General features: G+C 40.1%; 1 protein-coding gene across 7 annotated transcripts in view; it reads right to left on the bottom strand.

The window, feature by feature from the left end:
- Nucleotides 1–20,904, bottom strand: part of PDSS2 (decaprenyl diphosphate synthase subunit 2) — a 121,781-nt gene that overhangs the window by 9,830 nt on the left and 91,047 nt on the right. For 4 of the 7 annotated variants that reach the window (XR_012763198.1, XM_075414282.1, XM_075414283.1 and 1 more), the window contains 4 exons: nt 18,918–18,992; nt 10,667–10,840; nt 9,080–9,211; nt 3,599–3,634 (listed from right to left, as the gene is read on the bottom strand). Coding sequence is in view for 6 of the 7 variants with exons in the window: in XM_075414282.1 (XP_075270397.1) it covers nt 3,599–3,634; nt 9,080–9,211; nt 10,667–10,840; nt 18,918–18,992 (417 nt within the window). In the remaining variant the exon portion in view is untranslated. Of the gene's footprint in view, nt 1–2,413; nt 2,596–3,598; nt 3,635–9,079; nt 9,212–10,666; nt 10,841–18,917; nt 18,993–20,904 lie in introns of those variants that run through there. The other 3 variants (XM_075414284.1, XM_075414285.1, XM_075414286.1) reach the window with 2 other exon arrangements.

Below are 20,904 nucleotides of genomic sequence, written 5' to 3'. Positions count from 1 at the left end.
GCTGGGGAAGGGGAGCCGCGTGACTCTTGCTACGACATCTGGCTGGCACTGTGGTGGTGTTATTCATTAGCTGCATGACAGTAGGCTACCACTGAGAAACCTCCCCGTTTCCGAATGTGACCTGTCCCATTTTTCTTCCCTACTGTAGAGGAAGTCGAGACATCAGTGCCATGCAGCGTACGGACGGCTGGATCTACCACCTCTTGACTCCTGGTACTTCCAGTGCCGCACAAAATCTGCTCCTGGCGTTAACATCACACATGGTGTTTCACATAGAAACCAACAAAGTACGTCGCAGCACACTACGCTGATGTACCCTATTGCCGATGCCAGTTTGGATGAGAGGCCTCTACAACAATGGACAGGGCTACAGTAAAAAGGTCTTGCTACATTCTCTTTCACTTGACTTAATTTATCTTTTCTGAATATTGCATTTAGAAAAACAACAAACCCTTGCAGTAGCATACTCGCTGGCTGCAAAATACAGGACTTATTTCTTCATTTAGCTTTATCTTACGAATTTTTTAGAGTCTTGGCCAGAAAACAAGAGTTATTCCTGGCTTACTCATTTCTGCTACTAGTTGGCCTTTGTTACACTCACTTCAGAAGTCTGTATAATGCCAACCACCATTAAGGCCTTGACTTCACTGGAGGGTTTTTAATCAATACTATAAAACAGTAAACAATTGAGAATTTCAATTTGTTGTTTTAGGATTACACAACTTACCTTGCATGCAAAGTAGATGTAAAATGGATAAAAGCTTTTTGATTTTAAAAAGTCTGAGATTTTTTTGCCAAAATCCGACATACAAATGAGGGTGATGGGAAAGTTGCTATCTGTTTCAGTGACATACACGAGTTTTGTCCCTGCCATATACTGGTACTTTCTCTTTTGTTATCCAAGAAACACCACTAAATCAGAGCTGAAACTACTTTTTCGTCTCTGGAAGAGACTTTCAAACACCACAATGATGGATCAATAATTTGTCTGGATGCGGTATGATGGGGGGGGAGAAGTGAAACACTCAGATACTAATGTGAGAAAATACATTCAGAAACACAGACCTTAAAATAAGCCTTTTGTGACATCAAAGTCCCTCTGATAAAAAGACTGAGAAAAGCTGGGACAAGAAAAAATTCCTGAAAATTTTGCAGAACATAGCGACCTTATTGACATGACAGTCTCAGACCTAACTAAATTAATAGAAAATATTTTACTTCTACATTTATGTCAGAGTCCTCACTAAATTTACCAGTATCATCTAGATATTTTTTTTGCCAGTGAAAAAAAAAAAATCAAGGTTACCATTTTAACATAGCGTGCATCAAAAGAATAAATTAAAATTCTGGAGCAGTCTCAACACCGAAATAAAATAAGACCTCTGCCTTTTAAGAAGGCATGTTAAATGGGTGGATCTCAATTTCTCAAATTTACCTTCATTCATTATTTTAATTGAAAGCCACAGCGAGTAAGGTAAAATATTCTTAGACAGGCAAAACAGCTAACAATTTCTGTGTATATTTATGAATTCAACTAAAGGAACGACATTTTTATCTCAACTAAGTGGCGCACTGAAGTTCATGATAAAAAATAAGAGAACAAAATAATACAAATTTTCAGTAGTTCTACAGCTAGTCTTGGTGACCTTCGCTTTTACAAAATTAAAGAGGAGATATTTTGGAGACTTGATGAGAAACAAGCCCCCAGATTTTATTAGGGCCGTTAAAGTAATTCTGGCAACTGAATAGAGAGGGGACCTTGATGCCGAGATGAAAAGACTGAGCAGTATGCAAAACACTGACTCTAGTGATGTAGAAATAAAGACAACACAGCAAAAGGCAAAAAAAGAAATACTAATTTGTACTGCACTACATGCTTTCTAACTGGCTGTGCGCCTGTACTGGCCAAGCTACCACGCTGGGGTGAGCTACAGGTTACTGGTTTCATTTAGCATGGATGTAACTGACGACCACTTTTATTTTAAATGAAGAAACACCAAAGAGAGGGATGTGACATCATAGTTTTGAAACTGACTTCTACAAAAAACAAAGTGGATTATTGTTTGAGCTCACAAAAACCATGGAGAATTTTTCATTATATCACTAAACTCATAATATCTGTGCTTACGTAAGAGATGATTCCCTGGAGTTAGCAAAATCATGTTCTTCCTGACTGAAGTCAATTGGTTGAAACACAAAACTCGAAGAAGGGCTTTTTCCCCTTCTTTTCCTTTTATTCAAATGTTCAAGTTGCCTAAGCACACTATAAGTTATTAAATTTCATGGGGAGGATCCAAAACATGAAATCATTTCAGCCAAAATACAGAATACACTGGCAAATATTTAATTCAGTAAAGTAATTTTAGATGCTCTTCTTCCCTCCCACCCTCCACCCCATTTTTGTATTAAACTATGGAAATGGTACTGGGCAGCTCTAAACTGTAATCATTAAAAGGAGAATCCATTCTGGACTTCTGAAAGCAAGCAGCCTAGCTTAAACATTCACAGAAGTGTATTGCGTACTCAGACATATTCGAAGAAGAAAGTTAGTGCTCTCAGTGGTGATTTAGAAAGTCACAGGTGCATCGGTTCCTTCTGTTGCAGAAAAAACCAAAAGAACAATGATTTTCAACAGCAAACTAAAGATGAGAGCTTTTTTATGTTCTAATAGAAAGGAAGGACAGAGAGCTTTTTAAATAAGCCAAATTACAAATTTTCTTAATACAGCATAATTATAATAACAAAGTTTGACCTGTAACTGCATGTTAGCTTTCTGTACTAGCAGCAATAAGTCATAGCTGTAACAGTCTTCAGGTCCCAGTTCAAGAAGCCATTCTCAATCCATGTGGCTCAATAATTTATATATTATTTCCCATTGACACTGGAGATAACTAACTGGACCCTCATGACCTACTTGGAAGACTTGGAACAAGTCAGGCTCATGCTCAGTGAGCGACTTGGGGGCACAGCATCTCCACCGCAAGCATGCTGTGCTCCACTATTTAACCAGGGAACCTTCTCAGCCACCTCCTACCACTCTCTCAGAGCTTTATGGTGTCCCAGCCACTTCCAGTAGATAAACTTGTTAGTTCAGGTCTGCCTTAACCACAGAGCAGTCCCAGTAGCAAATGCAGTGGTGACTTAGTTAAAAGTTGTAATGGGGATTGGAAGAAACACAAATTATTATAAAACACGTGTGTGTATATTTTTAATAGATGGCATGGCATTAAGGTGCGATTAAAAAATGTAACAGCATACTTTGTCAATATAGAGAGACCACTGACAGGAGCTAACCTGTAAATGACTGCAGAAAAAGACAACAGCAAAAGCCATCAGAAGCCTGGTTTCAAAACCAAGTTTGGGGAAGTAAATGGGATAAATAATGGCAAAAAATTATTATTAAATAGCTGTATTTGATACTTACAGTACAGCTGACTATTACTGGCTTTTTAAAATCAAGAAATTGCGCAAGCCATTCTCTCACATGCACAAATTATAACTTGTCTTTAATAAGGAAGTTTCAACTGTCAAGAATATCCTTGAAAATATTACAAGAAACATTAAAAATAATAAGCAGATTTAAATGTAATTTACCAACCTTCTTGTAGTCAATTATATTTCCTTTTCCTTGTGCCTTAAAGAGAAAGAAAGATTCTGTATAAGATATTACATACTACAAACCAGAGCTGCGAGAATAAAGCAAGCAATTAAAAGAGTTACTACTTTAAACCCAAGCAACTTTCTTTAGGAATCTGATATCGAAAAACTTGAAATACAACCAAATGTGTTACCAGCTTATACAACATGGTTCTGTTTCAGATGAGAGCTGCAGATACTCAATGTCACTCCTGTTTTTTTTTTTTTTTAATTATGACTTGTAGTTAAACATTTGTTGAATCCAAAAATGTTTTGGTCTTAAGAAATCTTGCTGTTTGCATTAATTAATCTCTCCCATGAGATTCTGAAATAAAGTATACTTTGTATCAGCAATAACAGGATTTAATTTCTTAAAAGAGGAGTCTCCCTGTACCTATAGTGATTTGCACATAGTTAGTAAGTTTAGAGCTCTCAAACGGGGATGCCAGGACCATGTCAGCGCTACTACACCTAGGTTAGATATGTTAATTGTGCTTTTGGTTTAGAACTGTATATAAGCACACAGCTTCACCCTTTACTTCAGCAGCAGACACATACAACATATGACTCCGAGTACATTCAGAAAGAAGTATGAATACATTTTAAAGTTCTTCTCACCCAGATGCAGAAACTACAGACACAAAATTCCTTGATTTTGTTACAGGGTGATGCAGAAGAGAAGCTGTCTACATCTTTCTCATCCAGCGGCAATCCTCTGCCAGACCCAGAGTGTTCCTGCTTAACCAACCTGAAGCCGTTCCCTTAGCTCAAATCTGGCTGTATCATTATCACCTCGTCCACATCCAGCTCTTCTCTTTTCAGACACATTGAGAAAAAAAAATCACCACCGTTTTTTTCCCTCTAGCCTCCACAAGGGAAGGTCACAAACCTCAACCCTTCTGGAACGTGCCTACTGCACGGCTGTAGATTAGGACCACTACCTCTGTGGGGGCTTCGGAGAGCAGCCAAGAGGAGCACGCCAACTGGCATAAGGAGAAGAGCTGAGGCCTGCACTGAAGCGGAACGCTACATGGCAAGCACAGCTTTGAAGAGATGCTGCAGAGATGGCACAGATTTGGAAAACAACTTAACTTTGGCAAGGGGGAAAAATAGAAAGAGAAAAGAACCGACGAGAAACTAAGCAAGCAGAGCAGGAAAGAAAACTGTAGATAACAAAACTGATTCAACTGAAGGAGAAAGGAGACTGATCCACACCACCTCTTTACTACTCTCTTTAAGTTTCTTAAGAGTCAGCTTTTCTGGAATACGTATTAAAAAACAGCCTGAGAGCATCTGGGAGCAGCAAAACCACTGCCAATAACTGCTTCCTTATTTGTGTATTCCCATCGCTCTGATTTGCCAACTTTTATTCACACCGGTTGGATCTTACGGCTTCTTCAAGATAAATCTAGTAGTTACATTGTGTATCAGAACACACCAGAAACACGTTCTTTAACAAACGATTGCCTATATGCAGATTCGCACTGCAGCGGAGAATCTGCCAACGTGTTTTGAGGAAGATGCTAGGAAGACTACAGTTCTAGCAATACCAGAAGAGGTGTGCTCAGCGTGCCTCCTCCTGCATATAATACACATTGCAGACAGCAAGCATCTTTTCTTGTGCTCTGTTCCTCTCAAGCATTCAGGTCAATGGCAGTTGTGCTTCTGCAAGCAGCAACCTTACCTAATCTGTTTCCCAAGCCTTCTTTACAACCACTGCACCTCTGCTTTTTCTTTTCCTTTTTATCCTCACAGTAGATTTGCTCTGTCTTACTGACCCTGATTTCAGACACACAGATTTTTTTTTTCTTCCTTTTACAACGGACTTCTGTGTCTGGTTTAGTGTCCTCAAAGGTATTAAGCCTGATTTGCAAAAGGTATGCACTCTTGTCAAACCTGGCTGACCTTCTAGGTCTCACTGCTTGGCTGGGGAGCTCAACCTCTGGACACTGGGGCTCTGGGCCCTCAGAGAAAAGCATCTGCTTACCAGCATACAAGAGACATGAACAGCCAGCTCAGCTCAGCCTTCCTCCTGAACACCAGAGATCACCATGGGCCAGTAGTGAGGAACCGTAATGCCATGACATTCTTCATTAATAAATGAGGTGGTGTGAAATCAGCTCGCCTTGCCAGGAAGAAGGATCCCTGAACCCCCCAGGAAATGACTCAAAATGCATCAGATAAGGGGACCACAAGCTGAAGATTTAAGACCATGCTTTTGGAGGAGGCTTTCAGGATGTTTTCCAAGACTGACTTTTCCTTCTCAGATGATATTGTCCCTCTTACATCTGTTTTTAAAACCTACACTTGAGAAATGCTTGATAAAGCATTTGATGAATGCTTTTCTTCCAGCCCTGCCTCTTCTGAGAAGGCTCAGAAAGATATGGTGAAAGGCAGATGGATTACTTTGGCCTAGTAATCTAGGACTGTTCTAGTTTCTGACCGATTCCTTTTTAATATTACAAATGCTAGACCTGTTCTTGAGGGATTCTGCTTAATTTCTTCACTTAAACTTTGATCTTTCATACCTCACAGCTTAGATGTTGGATGCCTGTTTAACCCAGAGAATTTTTACTGTTGTCTAGCGAGAGGTATCCATAAGTGGCTAAAAGCGACCAACTCTTCTGCCTTTTGACCCCTAGGAAATCCTCTGTCCTATAATCCTGGAATATCTGCTACATTTTAAGAATACAGGGCTTTCCAAAAGCTCAGTGGGACTGCATTCAGCAACTATTTCAACACCTTCTCTGAAGAAGCACTGCTTTGTCTGTTTACCACAGTGTTTCCCAGGAACTATTTCGGGTTGGGTGGGTTTTTTTGTGTGGTTTTTTTTGTTTGTTTTTTTTTTGTTTGTTTGTTTTTAGTTTCTAAAGCATTTCAGGACTCTACTCCAACCCATATTCCTTTTAAAATAGACACCTGACCAAACAGTTCATCGGGCATAGTTTTAAATGCACAAAGGTGGAGGGTTTTGGTGGTGAGGTCAGTGAGAATAGGAAATAGGTCTTTATGGATGATCATTCATTCATGTATATATATTATATATGCATACACACACACGTACACATACCTACACATTTTTTTTCCTCCTATGACAAGGCTTCCTCCTATACACATCCCTTTTAAGGCAGTCTCTAGATTTTGTCCAAATCAGAATCTAATCTTCTCAAAACACATATACTCAGCGTTGCTGCAACCTTCAACACCTGAATTTCTAATATATTTTCCTCCTTTCAAATGAAGGGACAAGGTGGCTTTTAAAACGTCTCCAGCTCAGTGGCAGAATGGTGCATACGGCTGCCTCCACTCAAAGGCCACCTTGGGAACAGTGACTGTATCCAGACCTCTGATGAGAGAACAGTGGTGAAACAATCACACAAGTTCTGGGCACCCCACAGCACCTCAGGGATCCTTCATGACCTCTCTGCAGACTGCTTTCATCTAAGATATGCATGACAGGCACTGAGTCTCAGCCACGTGCTTTCTGAGCAGTATACCACTGTGGAACCTACTAGGTGCAGTGGGGCTCTCTACATCCACTTTCTGGAGCTCCAAGACCTTCTGCAGGAGGAAGAAGCTGCTGAGAGGAGGTGCTGCTTTTAATCCACTGTATGAATGCTTATATGGGCAAACAATCACAGGAGAAAGCTAGATTACTTTGCAGTAATTAAAGGTCCATAACATGACTTCCATATGCCTAGTCATAAACTCAGCTGCTAAGAAAAATTGTACCTGACAGGGACCGAGTGCACTGTGCGTGCTTTGCCTATTTAAACCACACAAACGACATTGCACAAGAGGGTGGCTTATGAGCATGCTCTTAAGGGTACTGCCAATGTGAGACAGTCCCTGATTTGAGTGCTTGGCCTACACTGCATGTCACAGACTGAATGTGACTATGGATGACATCTCAAAGAGCTTGTAGTTAATGAAAGGTAATTTTCCATTCTAAATCAACACAAGCCAAAAAAGGCTCCTGGATGAGGTGTTCCAGTTTGTATGGAGCTAAAGCAGTAGTTACCAGATACTTCTGCATAGTGCATGTGACTTCCTCCCTCCCTCCCTTCAGAGAGAACCGCTTCACAGTTTCCAGAATGCCCATTTTCAGTATGAGAATTAGCGAGCAGACAGACGGCACTCCTGGAGTCCTGCAACCTCCTCCAGACCCTGCAGATGGGAAATTGTTTCAAAGCTTTTATACACTGTGCTGTGGTAATACCATTATTCTCCAACTGCAATTATCCAAATCCATTTACATTCAACTTGCGTATGAGCCTTGTGTTGAGATTGCAGAATTCCAAAATTCCTCATCACGCATTATAAACTACCAGCCCCTAATTTCAAAATGACAACAGGTTGCTTCACCTCAAGATCTCCCAACTCCATACCACTGTAAGGTTGTAGATTGTGCATATACTTCCCAAAATTTCACTGCTGAAAAGACTGTGCTGCTTGCTTGCGGTCTGTGAAGACACGCTGCAACCTGGCCTACCATGAACGCAGAACTAGGCAGAGGCTCAGGCTCCACACCCTCCACCAGAGAGTCCTGCTTTCAAACTAGCAAGGAAAGGAGCCATTGGCAAGCACATCTTGAATGAATATGCTTGCACAGAGCTAGCTTCTTACTGAAGGCAGCAGCCTTTCTACTGAAAAATCTGTGTAACAACTGCAGAAATGTCCAAGTGATAGTCATCCACTGTTCAGACAGACAAAACATGTCCAACTGATGCAGGAATGCAACAGAATGCTGAATTTTGGCCATTTTGGCTCCCCCCCCCCACTGTCTTCTACAGTTATCTATTTGTGTTTCAATGACACCCAGGAAGCTACTTGTGCACCTGAATCCTGCTGAGCTACACAGTACATAAAAAAGGACTGCACCACGTAGCTACCTTATTCTTATTGCTTTCCTCTTCTAAGGGTTAGAGGAAAAGAACAGCTGAATTAAGAGAATGAAGAGTAAGGATATCAGCCAGCTAGATCTCACAAATATTTTGTAGTGGTCAGGAAGCCAAGTCCCCCAGATCTTTCCCCCTGCATTCAAAATTCCTGCTCCCAGAGCCAAGCTGGCAGAAGGAAATGTGTGCCTACCTTTCAACCACTGTAAAGCAAAGTTCTCTGCTTTAAGCTGCCAGTGAAAATAGCTTTAAGCTAAGACGTGGGAGTGCACAAGTAGTGCAGAGGAACAGACATATGCTCCACGCAAATGAATCTGCTTGCTACGCTGACACACAGAAGTCTGACAGAGCTTGACTGTCAGGTCTCCAGATTTCCCCTCTTGAAAGCATGGAAGAGAGAGGCATAAAGTGTTGGAGAGCAAAGGTAACCTCTATGTTGTCTTGTCCACTTTTAGTTTGTAAGTTTCTTTGCAGATTGAAAGTATAGATAGGAAGAGAGATACAAATGGCGAAACTAGGGTATTCTAAACAACGCTTTAATTTACCTCTCTGATCTGTTTAATCCATGCCTCCCTTCCAAGGAATTCCTGATGGAGGATTGCAGGAGCGGAATTCAAACTGAAGGCCACGGTGTCACTAGAACTTTCTTTAACAAATGGCTGAAGGTCTGAATGTAGCTGAAAGAGAACAACATCTTTTTTCAGTTCCCAAGAACAGTCTATGCATATCCACCCACTCACCAAATCAACGTCCATAACCTGATTCTGTACCTACTCACCAACTTTCTGCTTTGACACTGGTACTTTGGATGCACTTTTTCAAGGTTGGGGGAGGGATAGGAAGAGGTTGAAAGCATTGCAGTGGCAGAAAGTTGTGGTAAAGAGAAGTATGTAGAGAATCTGCAAAGAAATGGGTAGAGGACAGCTTGCAGAGCTGGGCAAGTGATGGGACACAGCCAGGCAAGTGACTGCTTAGCGGCAGGAAGCATCAAAAGTATAACAGAAAGAATGATGCAGTCTTTGGTGGGAAGAATATCAGTTTTTAATCCGTGCAGGGTAATACATTCTGCTTTTCAGTGCTGGAGGAAGCTGGTGCAATATGACCCTCCTTCTGACAAAGGAAATGTTACAGAGCTAGGTGCTTTCTATGAAAATTTTGCAATCCTTTACACACAACTATATGTCAGTGGTGACTGTATCAATATTAAAGCATACACAGAATATTAAGGCTATAGTAGATACTGGTAGAGTTGCATCTAGTAATAACACACAGTGGCATTTCTACGGCAGTAAAGCTGTGCTTTGTAAAACCACTTCCTTCTCCTGAAGGAACTAGCAACTGTCTAAACCAGCTCAGCTGAAGCGGATGGGAGGTCTGTCTGCCTGTCTCAAGCCACAGCAATACTTGCAAGTAGTGCAATACAGTAGGAGCAGATCTTCAGGGCAAAACAAGAGTGCTGAGGATCCGAGTTCCACACTGTGTGTGTTTTCCTTTGGACTAACTCTGGTTGTGGACTGAAAGACTTCTAATGGAGATCAGAGGCCTCCTCTGGGAAACTGTACTGCTGCATAGGCATAGGCTGCTCCTGTCGCTATCTGGTGACCTCCCTCCTTATCCCCCAGCTACCTGCTCTGGAAGTTACCTCCACAGCAGACTACTCAGAAGGGAACGTATGCAGGTCCTTCAGCCACTGCAGCTCCTGCCTCAGCTCGGGCACTGCTGCAGACAGTTGAGCCTCTTGGTACAAATCTCTGCACGGTGGTGGCAGTTGAGACCCAACACACACTCCCTCTTGCAACTCCTGCTACTGGGACAGTTGCTTTAGGAAGACAGTAGGAGCAGAGAAGGTAAAGTTTTAATTTCTACAGAAAGATGTGCTAGAAGGATGTTAACAGAGCCTTGAATGAAATAAGCTACGTTGACAGGAGTGCGATTTTGCCGGTTCATAAGCACTGTTCATATCCGCAGTTTCTGCATACATCTTCACAGCAGGCAGCAGTCAAATCTCTCAACGTTGCTGACCTGCTGGCAAAAGTCTACAGCATAGTGGCAGCACACGACAGAGCTCAAGAGCAACACATCTTACAAGTCTTTCTGTATTTAAGCTCCCAGAAGGAAAGGAAAAGGCGTACCTTATGACTCATCGACATGTGCTTTCCATACTGAAATGCCATGTCCTGAATCTCAGCGCTGTGCTTTGCTAGCTCCATTGCAGCCTGGCAGCTCTTTGCCAGCAAGGCGCTATGGGACAGGAAAACCTGCTCCTTCCACGTAGATATGCCAATATCATCTGTAAGACAGTTCTCCTGAAAACGAAACAAAGGCTAACATGAAAACACCAAAACTGCAGCCGTGTCAGCTCACAGAAGTTAACGGTGTGGCACCGGATAATGTGCCATGTGGCGAGAAAAAGAACTCCTGGTGCCAAGGTGCCAAACAAGGAACTGTGTTCTTTTGGGGATGAATAGAGAAAAGTATCAGAATAAATACACTAGTAGCTTCAACAAACAACATTTTAATTTTCTGCTCAAAAAGAGCAATGCAAAATACATAGAGGTGTCAACAGATTCCACACAGATCCTTTTCTTAATGACTGTATCATTACACTGAACATTAACAGCCGATTATCTTCCTCCTGAGGTACTGGGGAGAAAAAAAACAAAAAGAAAAAAAGACAAAAAAACAACCAACCAAAAAAACCCAGCATACATTGGCACTTCAGCCCCTTGCCAGTTACCAAGAACCAACAATGCCAAACAAACTTGAGAAGTCCTTGCAACTTCTCCTTTGTAGTAAATAAAAAAATAATCACAAAAGGTATTAAAAATCCTCATAGAACTGCACTGGAAAAATGAAGGGCTGTGACAGAGGACTTGTACCTCTTCCACTCCCCTATTAAGGATGAGGAATGACTGAAAATACTAAAAATTAAATAAATAATGCTGTGCTTTAGAAACGTCCGGTATTAACTTTCCCAGGGGACCGATAGCGATCTCAGTGATGCCTCTAGTGAACTTTATCACCTTGACTGTAAGGTCAGAGACACTCAACACTTCTCAAAATCCTTTGTATCTAGAATACTAATTTGGATTACTTTCCACAAAGTGTTTTAATTAACACAAATCCAATCCTTTCCCCCCAAGCCCAAATTCAGCTGCAGCTCCTTGGCTCACAAGGTGTCAATACGCCAGTATTTTACTAATGGGTCTTCAAAGCTAGACATGACTTGTAATCTTTCTCACATACACATTACTGTCATACCTTTAGGTGCTCTCTAAAGAGGAAAGAAGAAAAACCAGAAAAGACCACAGTTGTATTGCTTAGAAAAAAACTACCATCAGTAATGAGAAGCTACAGAAAAAAATTCAAGCATATAAATGTTAAAAACTTGTAATTTCTCAGTTCAGCCACATCTGGAGCGTACACTAAGCCAAAAAGTATTCTTTAAGAGAGTAATATAAAAAACCCTCTTATATAACAAGCCTCTTCCTTCAAAGTAACGTCAATTAAATTACTTAGAAACGAGCAAGAAGTAATTCTGTGTGATCCTATAGTTTTCTAGCAAGATATTATCTGTCATGAAATCGGTAACAAATGAAATAGAATCCATCCGTTCAGCTCTAATTTTCCTCCCTTATGGATATCACCCGAAGTGCTGCGTTACAAGGGAGAGGATAATTTGAGACTAATGGAAAAAGTAGGAGAATTCTGCAACGCCAAGTAACCCAGAGCTGTATCAAAATGCCTTTGCTTTCAGACATACTAGTAACTTACACAAGGGAAGTGAAGAACAGAGAAACCACATGTTTGCTATTATGCATATGACAACTTACAAAGTCAAGCCTCAGCTTTCCTTGTGTTTCATTTTACTGTAGTATTTTTGTTTTAATATCTTAACTCTGCCCAGAGCATGTGCAAATTCCCATGACTGGCAAAATGTCAAAATGAGCATTTAATTCAAGTAGTTTCCTATGTATCAAGTCTTTTTTTTTTTTTTTTCCACTCAGATAGAGATCAATTTATTTTAAATTTAAAATCAGGAGCTCTTGGAAGACGCAACACCATCCTTTCCTTAACAACCAATCTGCTCAGACAAAAAACAGTATTTACCAAAGTTTGCTGGAATATACTGAAAATTGGCAATGATTTTTATAATTATTTGTTTTAAATCTAACCAAGAGAAAAATATTCTAGAAAGGTATCCTGAAACAATTTATGAAGTTAAGAAAACTTTCAGAAGGCCCATAAGTTGAAACCGTTTGGTTGCTGGAGTCTTTGAGCAGAAACAGAAATGCAGACATTATCAAATGTCAACTGCAGGAGCTGAAGAGGCTTAAACAGTCATTGCAACTCGATGTATATAAGGAAATTAATTCCACAATTTGTTACAAAACTATATTCTTTTTAAACAAGTTTGAACTGATGACAGGATTAAAAATTATGGCATTAAAAGTTACTCTCCACTACACAAACATCACGGAGGAGCTTCAAGCATCTAAAACGGACATCTAACTTCAAAGAATCACAAACATTTGAGGCGTATTTAAAGATACGGTCTTGAAGTCTCAGAAAGGTAGGGACTGTAAAAAGGAGTTATACCTATATGGATATGCTTTAGCATATGAGCTTGCAAGCCAAAATATAGATGATGTGAATCACAGAAAGTCTTATGACCACATACCCCTAAAGCTTCTGGTTCTCAAGCAGGCAGACATAGCCTTTCTTCAGCAGTTTTCCAACAACCCAAACGCCATTCTTTCCCCAAGCGTAACTCATGTTTGTATATAACTGCCCACCAACCACATTGCACTCTTACAACAAAGGTATGTAGGGCAAGATCTAAACATTACTTTAAAACGTCAAGGGAAAAATGAAACCAGCTCTACATTGCAAAGTCTGTGAAATCTGACATCCTGACAGTGCTTATTATTTTTAGAGAAAATTTCACTTTTTTTGTAAGCTTTGTTGTTTTGTCAGCAGTGGATATTTCAAAGGATAAATATAAAAGTGGACATTAGCTGGCCAAGATGACTCCTAGCAGCCTTTCCTATAAAAGCCTTTTTAAACTCAAATTAATTATAGCTGCAGTTGACAGTGGTCAGACATTTGATTAATTAATGCTTATGGAGTGACCTCATTCACAAGTTCTGTCCCCCAGAAATAGGTCCAGATCCCAGCTGACCCTGATACTGTTTCAGTAGCAGAAGCTGAATGAAGAGAGACAAATCCCTCACCATCCCTGGAAGAAAGCAGCCAACTCCAGCTACAGTTTGGGGAACGTCGTCATGGGAGTACAAGGGAAATATCGAATCCAACTCTGTCCATCATCATTTCCTCTGGGAAATTAAGAACAGCTGAGGGTGCTCCCATTTTACTAATGGCAACGTCAGTTACTATTTTGTTAGAAAGAAATTGGCTAGTTGAGGTTTTTTTGTTAAGCTACTTCCATAATTTAAATTGGGTTTGAAACAATCATCTCAGGCAACAGGAGAGAAAAAATCTTTTAGAACACGGAACTGCAGGACAAAATATGCAACACAACCATCAGGAAGGGCAGCTCTCAGTGACTGTGGCAAGTGGCACTTATAGTAACTCAGTTTGATTTGTCACACCAAAGAATCTCTCTACCAGCAGCAAAATATCTTGCACATGGTTCACATGAGCCTTCAACAGCTGTATTCCTGCTTGCTGAACGTGACCAGGCGTGTTTGATTGGTCTATCAATACATGTCTTCACTGCTTTTGGAGGAACAACGGCGTCTGCAAATGGGTCAATAAAGCATGCCACTGACTGCCTAATACTTGTATTGAGACACTGTAAAAAAAGCAACACATGATTTAAAAAAAAAAAGTTTGAAAAATTAGAATAAATTTAAATATCTCTCCACATCTGTTACTTTTAAATCTCTCTGGAAAAGCTTAGTATTTAAAAGAACAAAAGCAGTAAACAAATAACATTGGCCTTCTTTCTAGCTATGCTTTCTTTTTTCCCCTCTGACACATTTACCTATTCTTTTCACAGATGCTCTTTACTGAAATTCCGTATTTTATCCTTCCCTTTCGTCTTGCAACAGAAACATTTGTTTAAAAAAAAAAAAAGTGAAAGCTCTGACTGACTGCTGCCCTGCTAAAAGGCGGTTTACATGACTCAAAATACATTTGATTTACCTCCTATTGTAAAATTTCCAAGTCAATCCTTTACTCATGACACAGACTCATAGCAGTCCAGTTGACGGACACGTGCAGCATGCAAAACATTACTCCTCAAAGCAGGACTGTTGATCAAACATCGAAGAAGAATTGGTACAACTCACTGCATGTAGTCTGTATTTTGCTGGAAAAAAACTTCATTTTCATTTAAAAACCCTATATTGTTCTAAAACAAATACCTGTTAATTCACTATTTGGTACAATGAGTACTTGCCACAAATGTATTTCTTTTATAAACTTATTTTACATATCAGTTACACACAATTTTCATACAGTTGTATTGAAAATTTCAAAAATACCTAACAGCTCTTCTAGCCATCAGTGGAACATGTTGGAAGCGGCACTGTCCTGGGTAAGAGTCCCATTCTGACACTAAAAACAAGTTTTGCTAACGCATATTTAGCATCAGCTAGATATTCTGGATGTGAGGAAAAAATCAAGCCAGGGCAGTTTCCCATGAAAAGCCCTAATACTTTAAGATTATATGAATGGTCTGCCAGGTAAAGCACAAGAGCCAACACGCTCAAGTCCTGCTCTGGATTCTGCTGTGTGACCTTCAGCTTCCCCGTATCTTTCATCCCCGTTCAGTGAATTGACAGGGATGGCAAAGCATTCTTCATTAATGAATATTTGTTAAATGGTCTGGGATATTAAGGCAGAAGGTTTCTAGACAGGTGACAGCATTCTGTGAGTTAGCAAACGTTTTAGAAGCCTTCAGTCTCCTAAATGTAGGAAACAAAGATGCAGTGCAATGTTTTTCTGTTAAAAATAGCTACCACGATCATGACTGAAGGCCATATTAGACAACTTTCATCTTTGCACTCACTGAAGGCACAATTTTTTACTCCCAGATTAGACCCAGATTTAGGGAAGACAGCCAAGAACTGGAAAGTGTCCCTCACTCACAGAATTTTGGGTTGCAAAGGGATTTAGCACACCAAGCTGCAAAGGTTTATCACATCACCCCTTTCCACTCCAGCTTAGAGTCCAAAATATTAGCTTAAGCCACTAATGCAATGTCTTAAACCAGGGCAGATATTTGCTACTTTGAACATGAGTGGCAGCCCTAACCTTCAGGCTATCTTTGCAACCAAAGCCTACACTTTGTAGTTTGAATTGTCACTTCAAATAAAGATGAGAAGTTAAATATTACCTTTATTTTCCCCGTTTCACACAGATCTAATGACTTACTATGCAGACAAGATGAAGAATGACCAAACAGAATGTACTAAAATGGCATGGTTGTAGGCTTTCATGTGGTTTTACAGAAAAGAGAAGCAGTAATGAGAGCTGTCAAATAATTATATCCATTATGCATCCTCAGGAGTAAATAAGGTCAGTCTTGTTAGATCAAATGATTCTTTCAATTTTCCTACTGGGTCATCCAAATGAAGGAAACTGAAACTTTTCTCTTTTTTTGGGTAAACATGAACTTAGGGTCTCAGAGGAGAAAGGTGAAATTTGCAGAGTTACTTTTGTCTGAATTAAAAGATAAGAACATCTAGCTAGACATCTAGCAAAGCTCAAAACAACTTGGTGCTAAATTAGTCTATTTTATGGTATTGAGAAGCTTTATAACAACTGCATTAAAGACATTTAACATACGAGGTACAGTTTTCCAGCCACAAAAAGGAAAGAAATAGAAAAAGTGAAAAGATGTGCTTCTGCTTTTCCAAATTTAAGACATTCCCAGTAATGAAAATGCCATTACTAACAACCCTATACCCTAGTCTTCAAAAGAAATAAAGTTTGACATTTGAGATTTAGTTGTGGAATGGATTAAAGCATTTGTCTTACCTCTAGGAAATGTAGTTCAGATTTTTGTTTCAGTCACATGGCAATTAGGGATGGAGGGAAGATGCACAAAGGATACAAACACGACAGACCAACAACTGACCTAGTCCACTTGGCAATCTGTGCTGAAGAGATGTTCAGGACACGAATGCGACAGTGCGAGGAAAGCAGCAGGGATATGTCTCATACACAGCACAGAAACAAATTTCTCAGAGGAAAAGACAAAAAAAAGAAAAAGTAGAACCCACGCTTGTTTGTTCTGGGTCTCATCAGAAGCCATGCACTACCCATTATAAAGACTAAAGTGCAGACACTGTCATGTAATTTTCAATATCTATTATACCACAGTACTAACTGTGTTTTGAGTTAACAGGGTTCTCCTTAGGAAGGGTATACTGTACTTTCAACTCTCCCTAGACAGAAAAAGTCAGTGAAACAAAAGAAGTCTTTGCTATTTGTAATTGGGCCAGGGCAGGGTAAACCTCATGCAGCTGTGCTTAGTTTATCTCACACTTCCCTTGCAATCTCCGCATGTGGAGTGCTTCAGTGATGCAACAGAAAACAAACAGCAAAAGAAAGACTAAGAAAAAGAAGATTAAGACCTTCTGCAGTGGCAGGAACCCAAAAGAGTCCACAATTCTCATTTATACAGGGGCCATGGCTAAAATAAAATGCAGTTTCATTGCTGAGGTGAACTTGTAGAGCTTTACTTCCACACACAAGAGAGTGGTTGTTTTTTTAAATATGGTATATATGGGATCTACTTCTATTTAGAAGCCTGCTTGAATATGGAAATCAAAATTTTAAGATTCTAACCCTGAGCTAAGTTGTCAGGAGCAACCCCGCAGGCTGCAGCCTGTGTATCCACTGGTTAAACACAGCAGGTGCAGAAGGACCGCCAAGTTCCCAACATTGCAGTGCTGCCACGCTTCCACCCTGGGTCCCCTCCCAAGGGGTGCCAGGGGATGGCTCTGCCCACATTGCCATCTCTGCCAGGCCACGCCACCTGACGAGCCAGTGGTCCCTGGCGTCTCCCGAGCGTGCCATTACCGCTTTCCTGCTGGAGATGCTCGCTTCCTCCAAGGGAAGAGCTCAGCTCAACAGTGTGATCGCTTCTTTCCTAACTGGTTTCAATCAAAATGAGAGGGATAACCATGTTAGCTGACGGCACATCCACGGCTTGACAGTGTCTGCTGGCCCACTGTGGTTTGGCTGGTGCAGAGCCATCAGTGCAGGCATCTCCCGTGGTGGTAACCCACGTGGTCAAGGCTTCCACTAAGGTATGAATTTTGCTACCTATCAAAACACAGCAATAGTAAACCTGAGCTGCAATCTAAATACACAACAAATGTAAATGAATTAATGTATTTCTGCAACCTTCAAGCCATTTCACCTACAAAACATTAAGGTTCAGGTCTCTGAGGTGAACTAGGCACGTGAGACAACACCACTATAAGTAAATCTATCTACTTCAGTGGATTTCAAGATAGATACTCACATATATACACACTGCCCATTATTCCCATACAGTGAAAACGTGCCATCACAAAACCTGTAGAGGTCATGGCAACTTCAAGATATCCATTTTTTGCATGTGTTAAGAACTGTCCTAGCAAACTAAAGGAAACTCCTTTGCTCCAACACCCTGCCCAAGCAAGTCTACCTCAGGAAGCATATCTAAAAGTTTCCTTAAATACTTTAGCAAAATCAAAAATACCGAGATCTACTTCAACCAATTTTCATTACAGTTTTTGCCAAACAATAACACAGTACATCTGTAATTGCCCTTGAAGAAATACAAGATCACTTGGTGTGAAATGCTGGCAGCCACTGTCTTTGCCCACCCCGACTCCTGCAAACTGTGCACGGTGACTTTTGGTGGAGCAGAGTACAGTGCTACACTCCTGCCGCTTCAGGACAAAACTCCTGTTTATACTATCAGAAGATGAACACTCAGAAGAACAAAGTTTGGGATGAAATATTTTGTAAACACCTTTGGGCTTGGAAATGAGACATTTAACATGCAAATATTAATGATGTTGACAACTTGTAATAAAAGCCTCTAACAGAACCTTGACTTGAAACCTCTGGAAGTGTTTGGAAAGCCCATAGTAAGACATGCCTAGAGCTCCTGTGAGTGCTTATTTTATTAAGCACTCACAGAAATAAAACAGTCCCTCCTTGAGCATTTCTAGAAACTGCCATCAGAGTTTACATGCGTCATAAAAATGATACTGCTGGAACTCACTAGGACTGCAGCTAATTCTCTTCCTCGCTTCCCTCCTCCCTTTAAACAGATGAGAGAGCCATCAGATTTATTGTAGTCACACATCAATGTCACCCAACTTCTTGGGTATGTACAACGACTGCAATTCTTACCTCAGATGATTTTGAGTTTTCATAATATATACCTTGAACTAAGTCACCAATAGCACTTGAAATGAGTTCCACAACCTGTAAAAGAAAAGGAGAAAAAGCCTTACATCTTCAATTATCACCAAATTTACTAACAAAGATACTGCCAGATTTCCAGAGGGATAAATGATTGTAACTGTCCTTCCAGAAAGCTGGTTGTGAAAGACTGCAGGATTTACTGGGATATATTCTGCACAAGCATGATGCTGTCTCTGCTAAAACCTCTGCCACAGTAACTCTTCTATCAAAGTTTTAAGTTAATATAAATGAAAAACAAGACTTTTTTTTTTTTTTCTAAAGTGTGAACTATGGAGTGTATTCTCACAAGGATGTTCACAGAACTAATAAATCCCAGTTCATGAATATGAGACAGTACCTCATCTGGGCTTTGTTTTGTTTTGGTTTTTTCCTGCCAAGTAAATACTTCACAATACCTCTCATTGGGAGCTGTTAAAATTCTAATCTTTGCGGCTAATACAGAAAAGTCAGAATCCATAGAAAGGTAACCTTTCAAATGTGATCATTTGGTATTCGGGTGCCCTGGGAATGCACTGTGGATGTATTTAGTGCATGGCCTGAGGCTCAGCTGTACCACATACACTGAAAGTCTGTAACACGGGAATGTTTAAATCAGATTTATCAATCTGTATTATCTTCAGGGTTCAGACTTTTTATTTTATTCAAGCGAAGCCTAAAAATTTGAACTCAATCCAGAATGTAAAACAAGCAGTCCACGGTCTCCCTGGAACTACTGTACAATTTAAAGTCATGCACATGAAGTGTCTTAATTGGAACAAAATACTCGGATTTATTGTAAAATTAAATGCAGGCATTTCAAGTAAGCACACCTTAAGGCTACCACTTTAGTTGCTCACAAAGTTTTAGTTTCCTGAATGTTAAATTTCCTATGCATATGAGTCTATATCTGATTCCTCTTTCTGCTTCCTAAAATTCAAGGTAGTTCTTATTGAATTAAAAGATTTAGTTTTAATTTTTATCATTCCTGTAACCGAAGACAAGAAGTCAAATGACAAACGCCCTAACAGAAAGATATTTTAAAGTTTAGGCATACTTCATTTGATAATAAAAACACATTTGTATGCTAGTTTTGAGTACTAGCAGAAAGGTTGTGTGTTTTCTTTTTTTCTTAAACATTGGTTCATATACATATTCATATACACAGAGCAAGCGCTAACTTTAGAAATGGTGCTGATTAAAAGTCATGTTTTTTCTTGCAATGCATATGGGTTAATTTGCAAGACCTATAAAAACAGCCGAAAAAAAAAACCCCTCAAAAAAAAAAAAAAAAATCACATTGCCCTTTAGGAAACTCGATACCAAAGAAATATTGTAGCAATATGAGCTGCAGAGGAACTGAAAGGACAATGATCCTACAGTGTTACCAGATGTGTTGAGTTATTAGAGTGGGGAACAGAGAAAATGAGGGGCTTGCTTTTTTTTCCTTACCCCACCCCCCCCATCCCCCGCCTCTCCCCCCTCGTTTTTTTTTAAAGGTATCAGATAAGCCCTATTCCCAAATCCAGGAGGATTGAGTATCGCCAATAGGTCTATGAAAGTCGGTAACTAAACGCCCAGGATCAGATTGTATTACAGTTTATACAAGCAACATCCCAAGATTCTTCTGATGGCCAGGACACATAATACAGATCAATCACTCACTAAAAAATGTTATGGTTTGTGAAATGGTCTGAGCTCAGAGACCTACACTGGTAATACGAAGAGGAATTTACAAAGACACCGAGTCCTACTCTAAATGTCAAAGTGATAGTATGAACTTTTAACAATGCATCTGGCTCTGGATAACGAGACCTTTTCCCCTCTCGCCTGAAACTTTAGACTGAGCAGGACCCTGTTTTGGGGTTTCTTTTTTCCATCTCTCCTCTCTCTTTTTAGTGCAAGTCCACTCTCACAGGCAATTTTAACTGACTTA

The sequence above is a fragment of the Opisthocomus hoazin genome, chromosome 2, assembly GCF_030867145.1.
Source record: "Opisthocomus hoazin isolate bOpiHoa1 chromosome 2, bOpiHoa1.hap1, whole genome shotgun sequence".
Taxonomy (NCBI): Eukaryota; Metazoa; Chordata; class Aves; order Opisthocomiformes; family Opisthocomidae; genus Opisthocomus; species Opisthocomus hoazin.
This window is presented reverse-complemented; position numbering and strand designations above follow the sequence as displayed.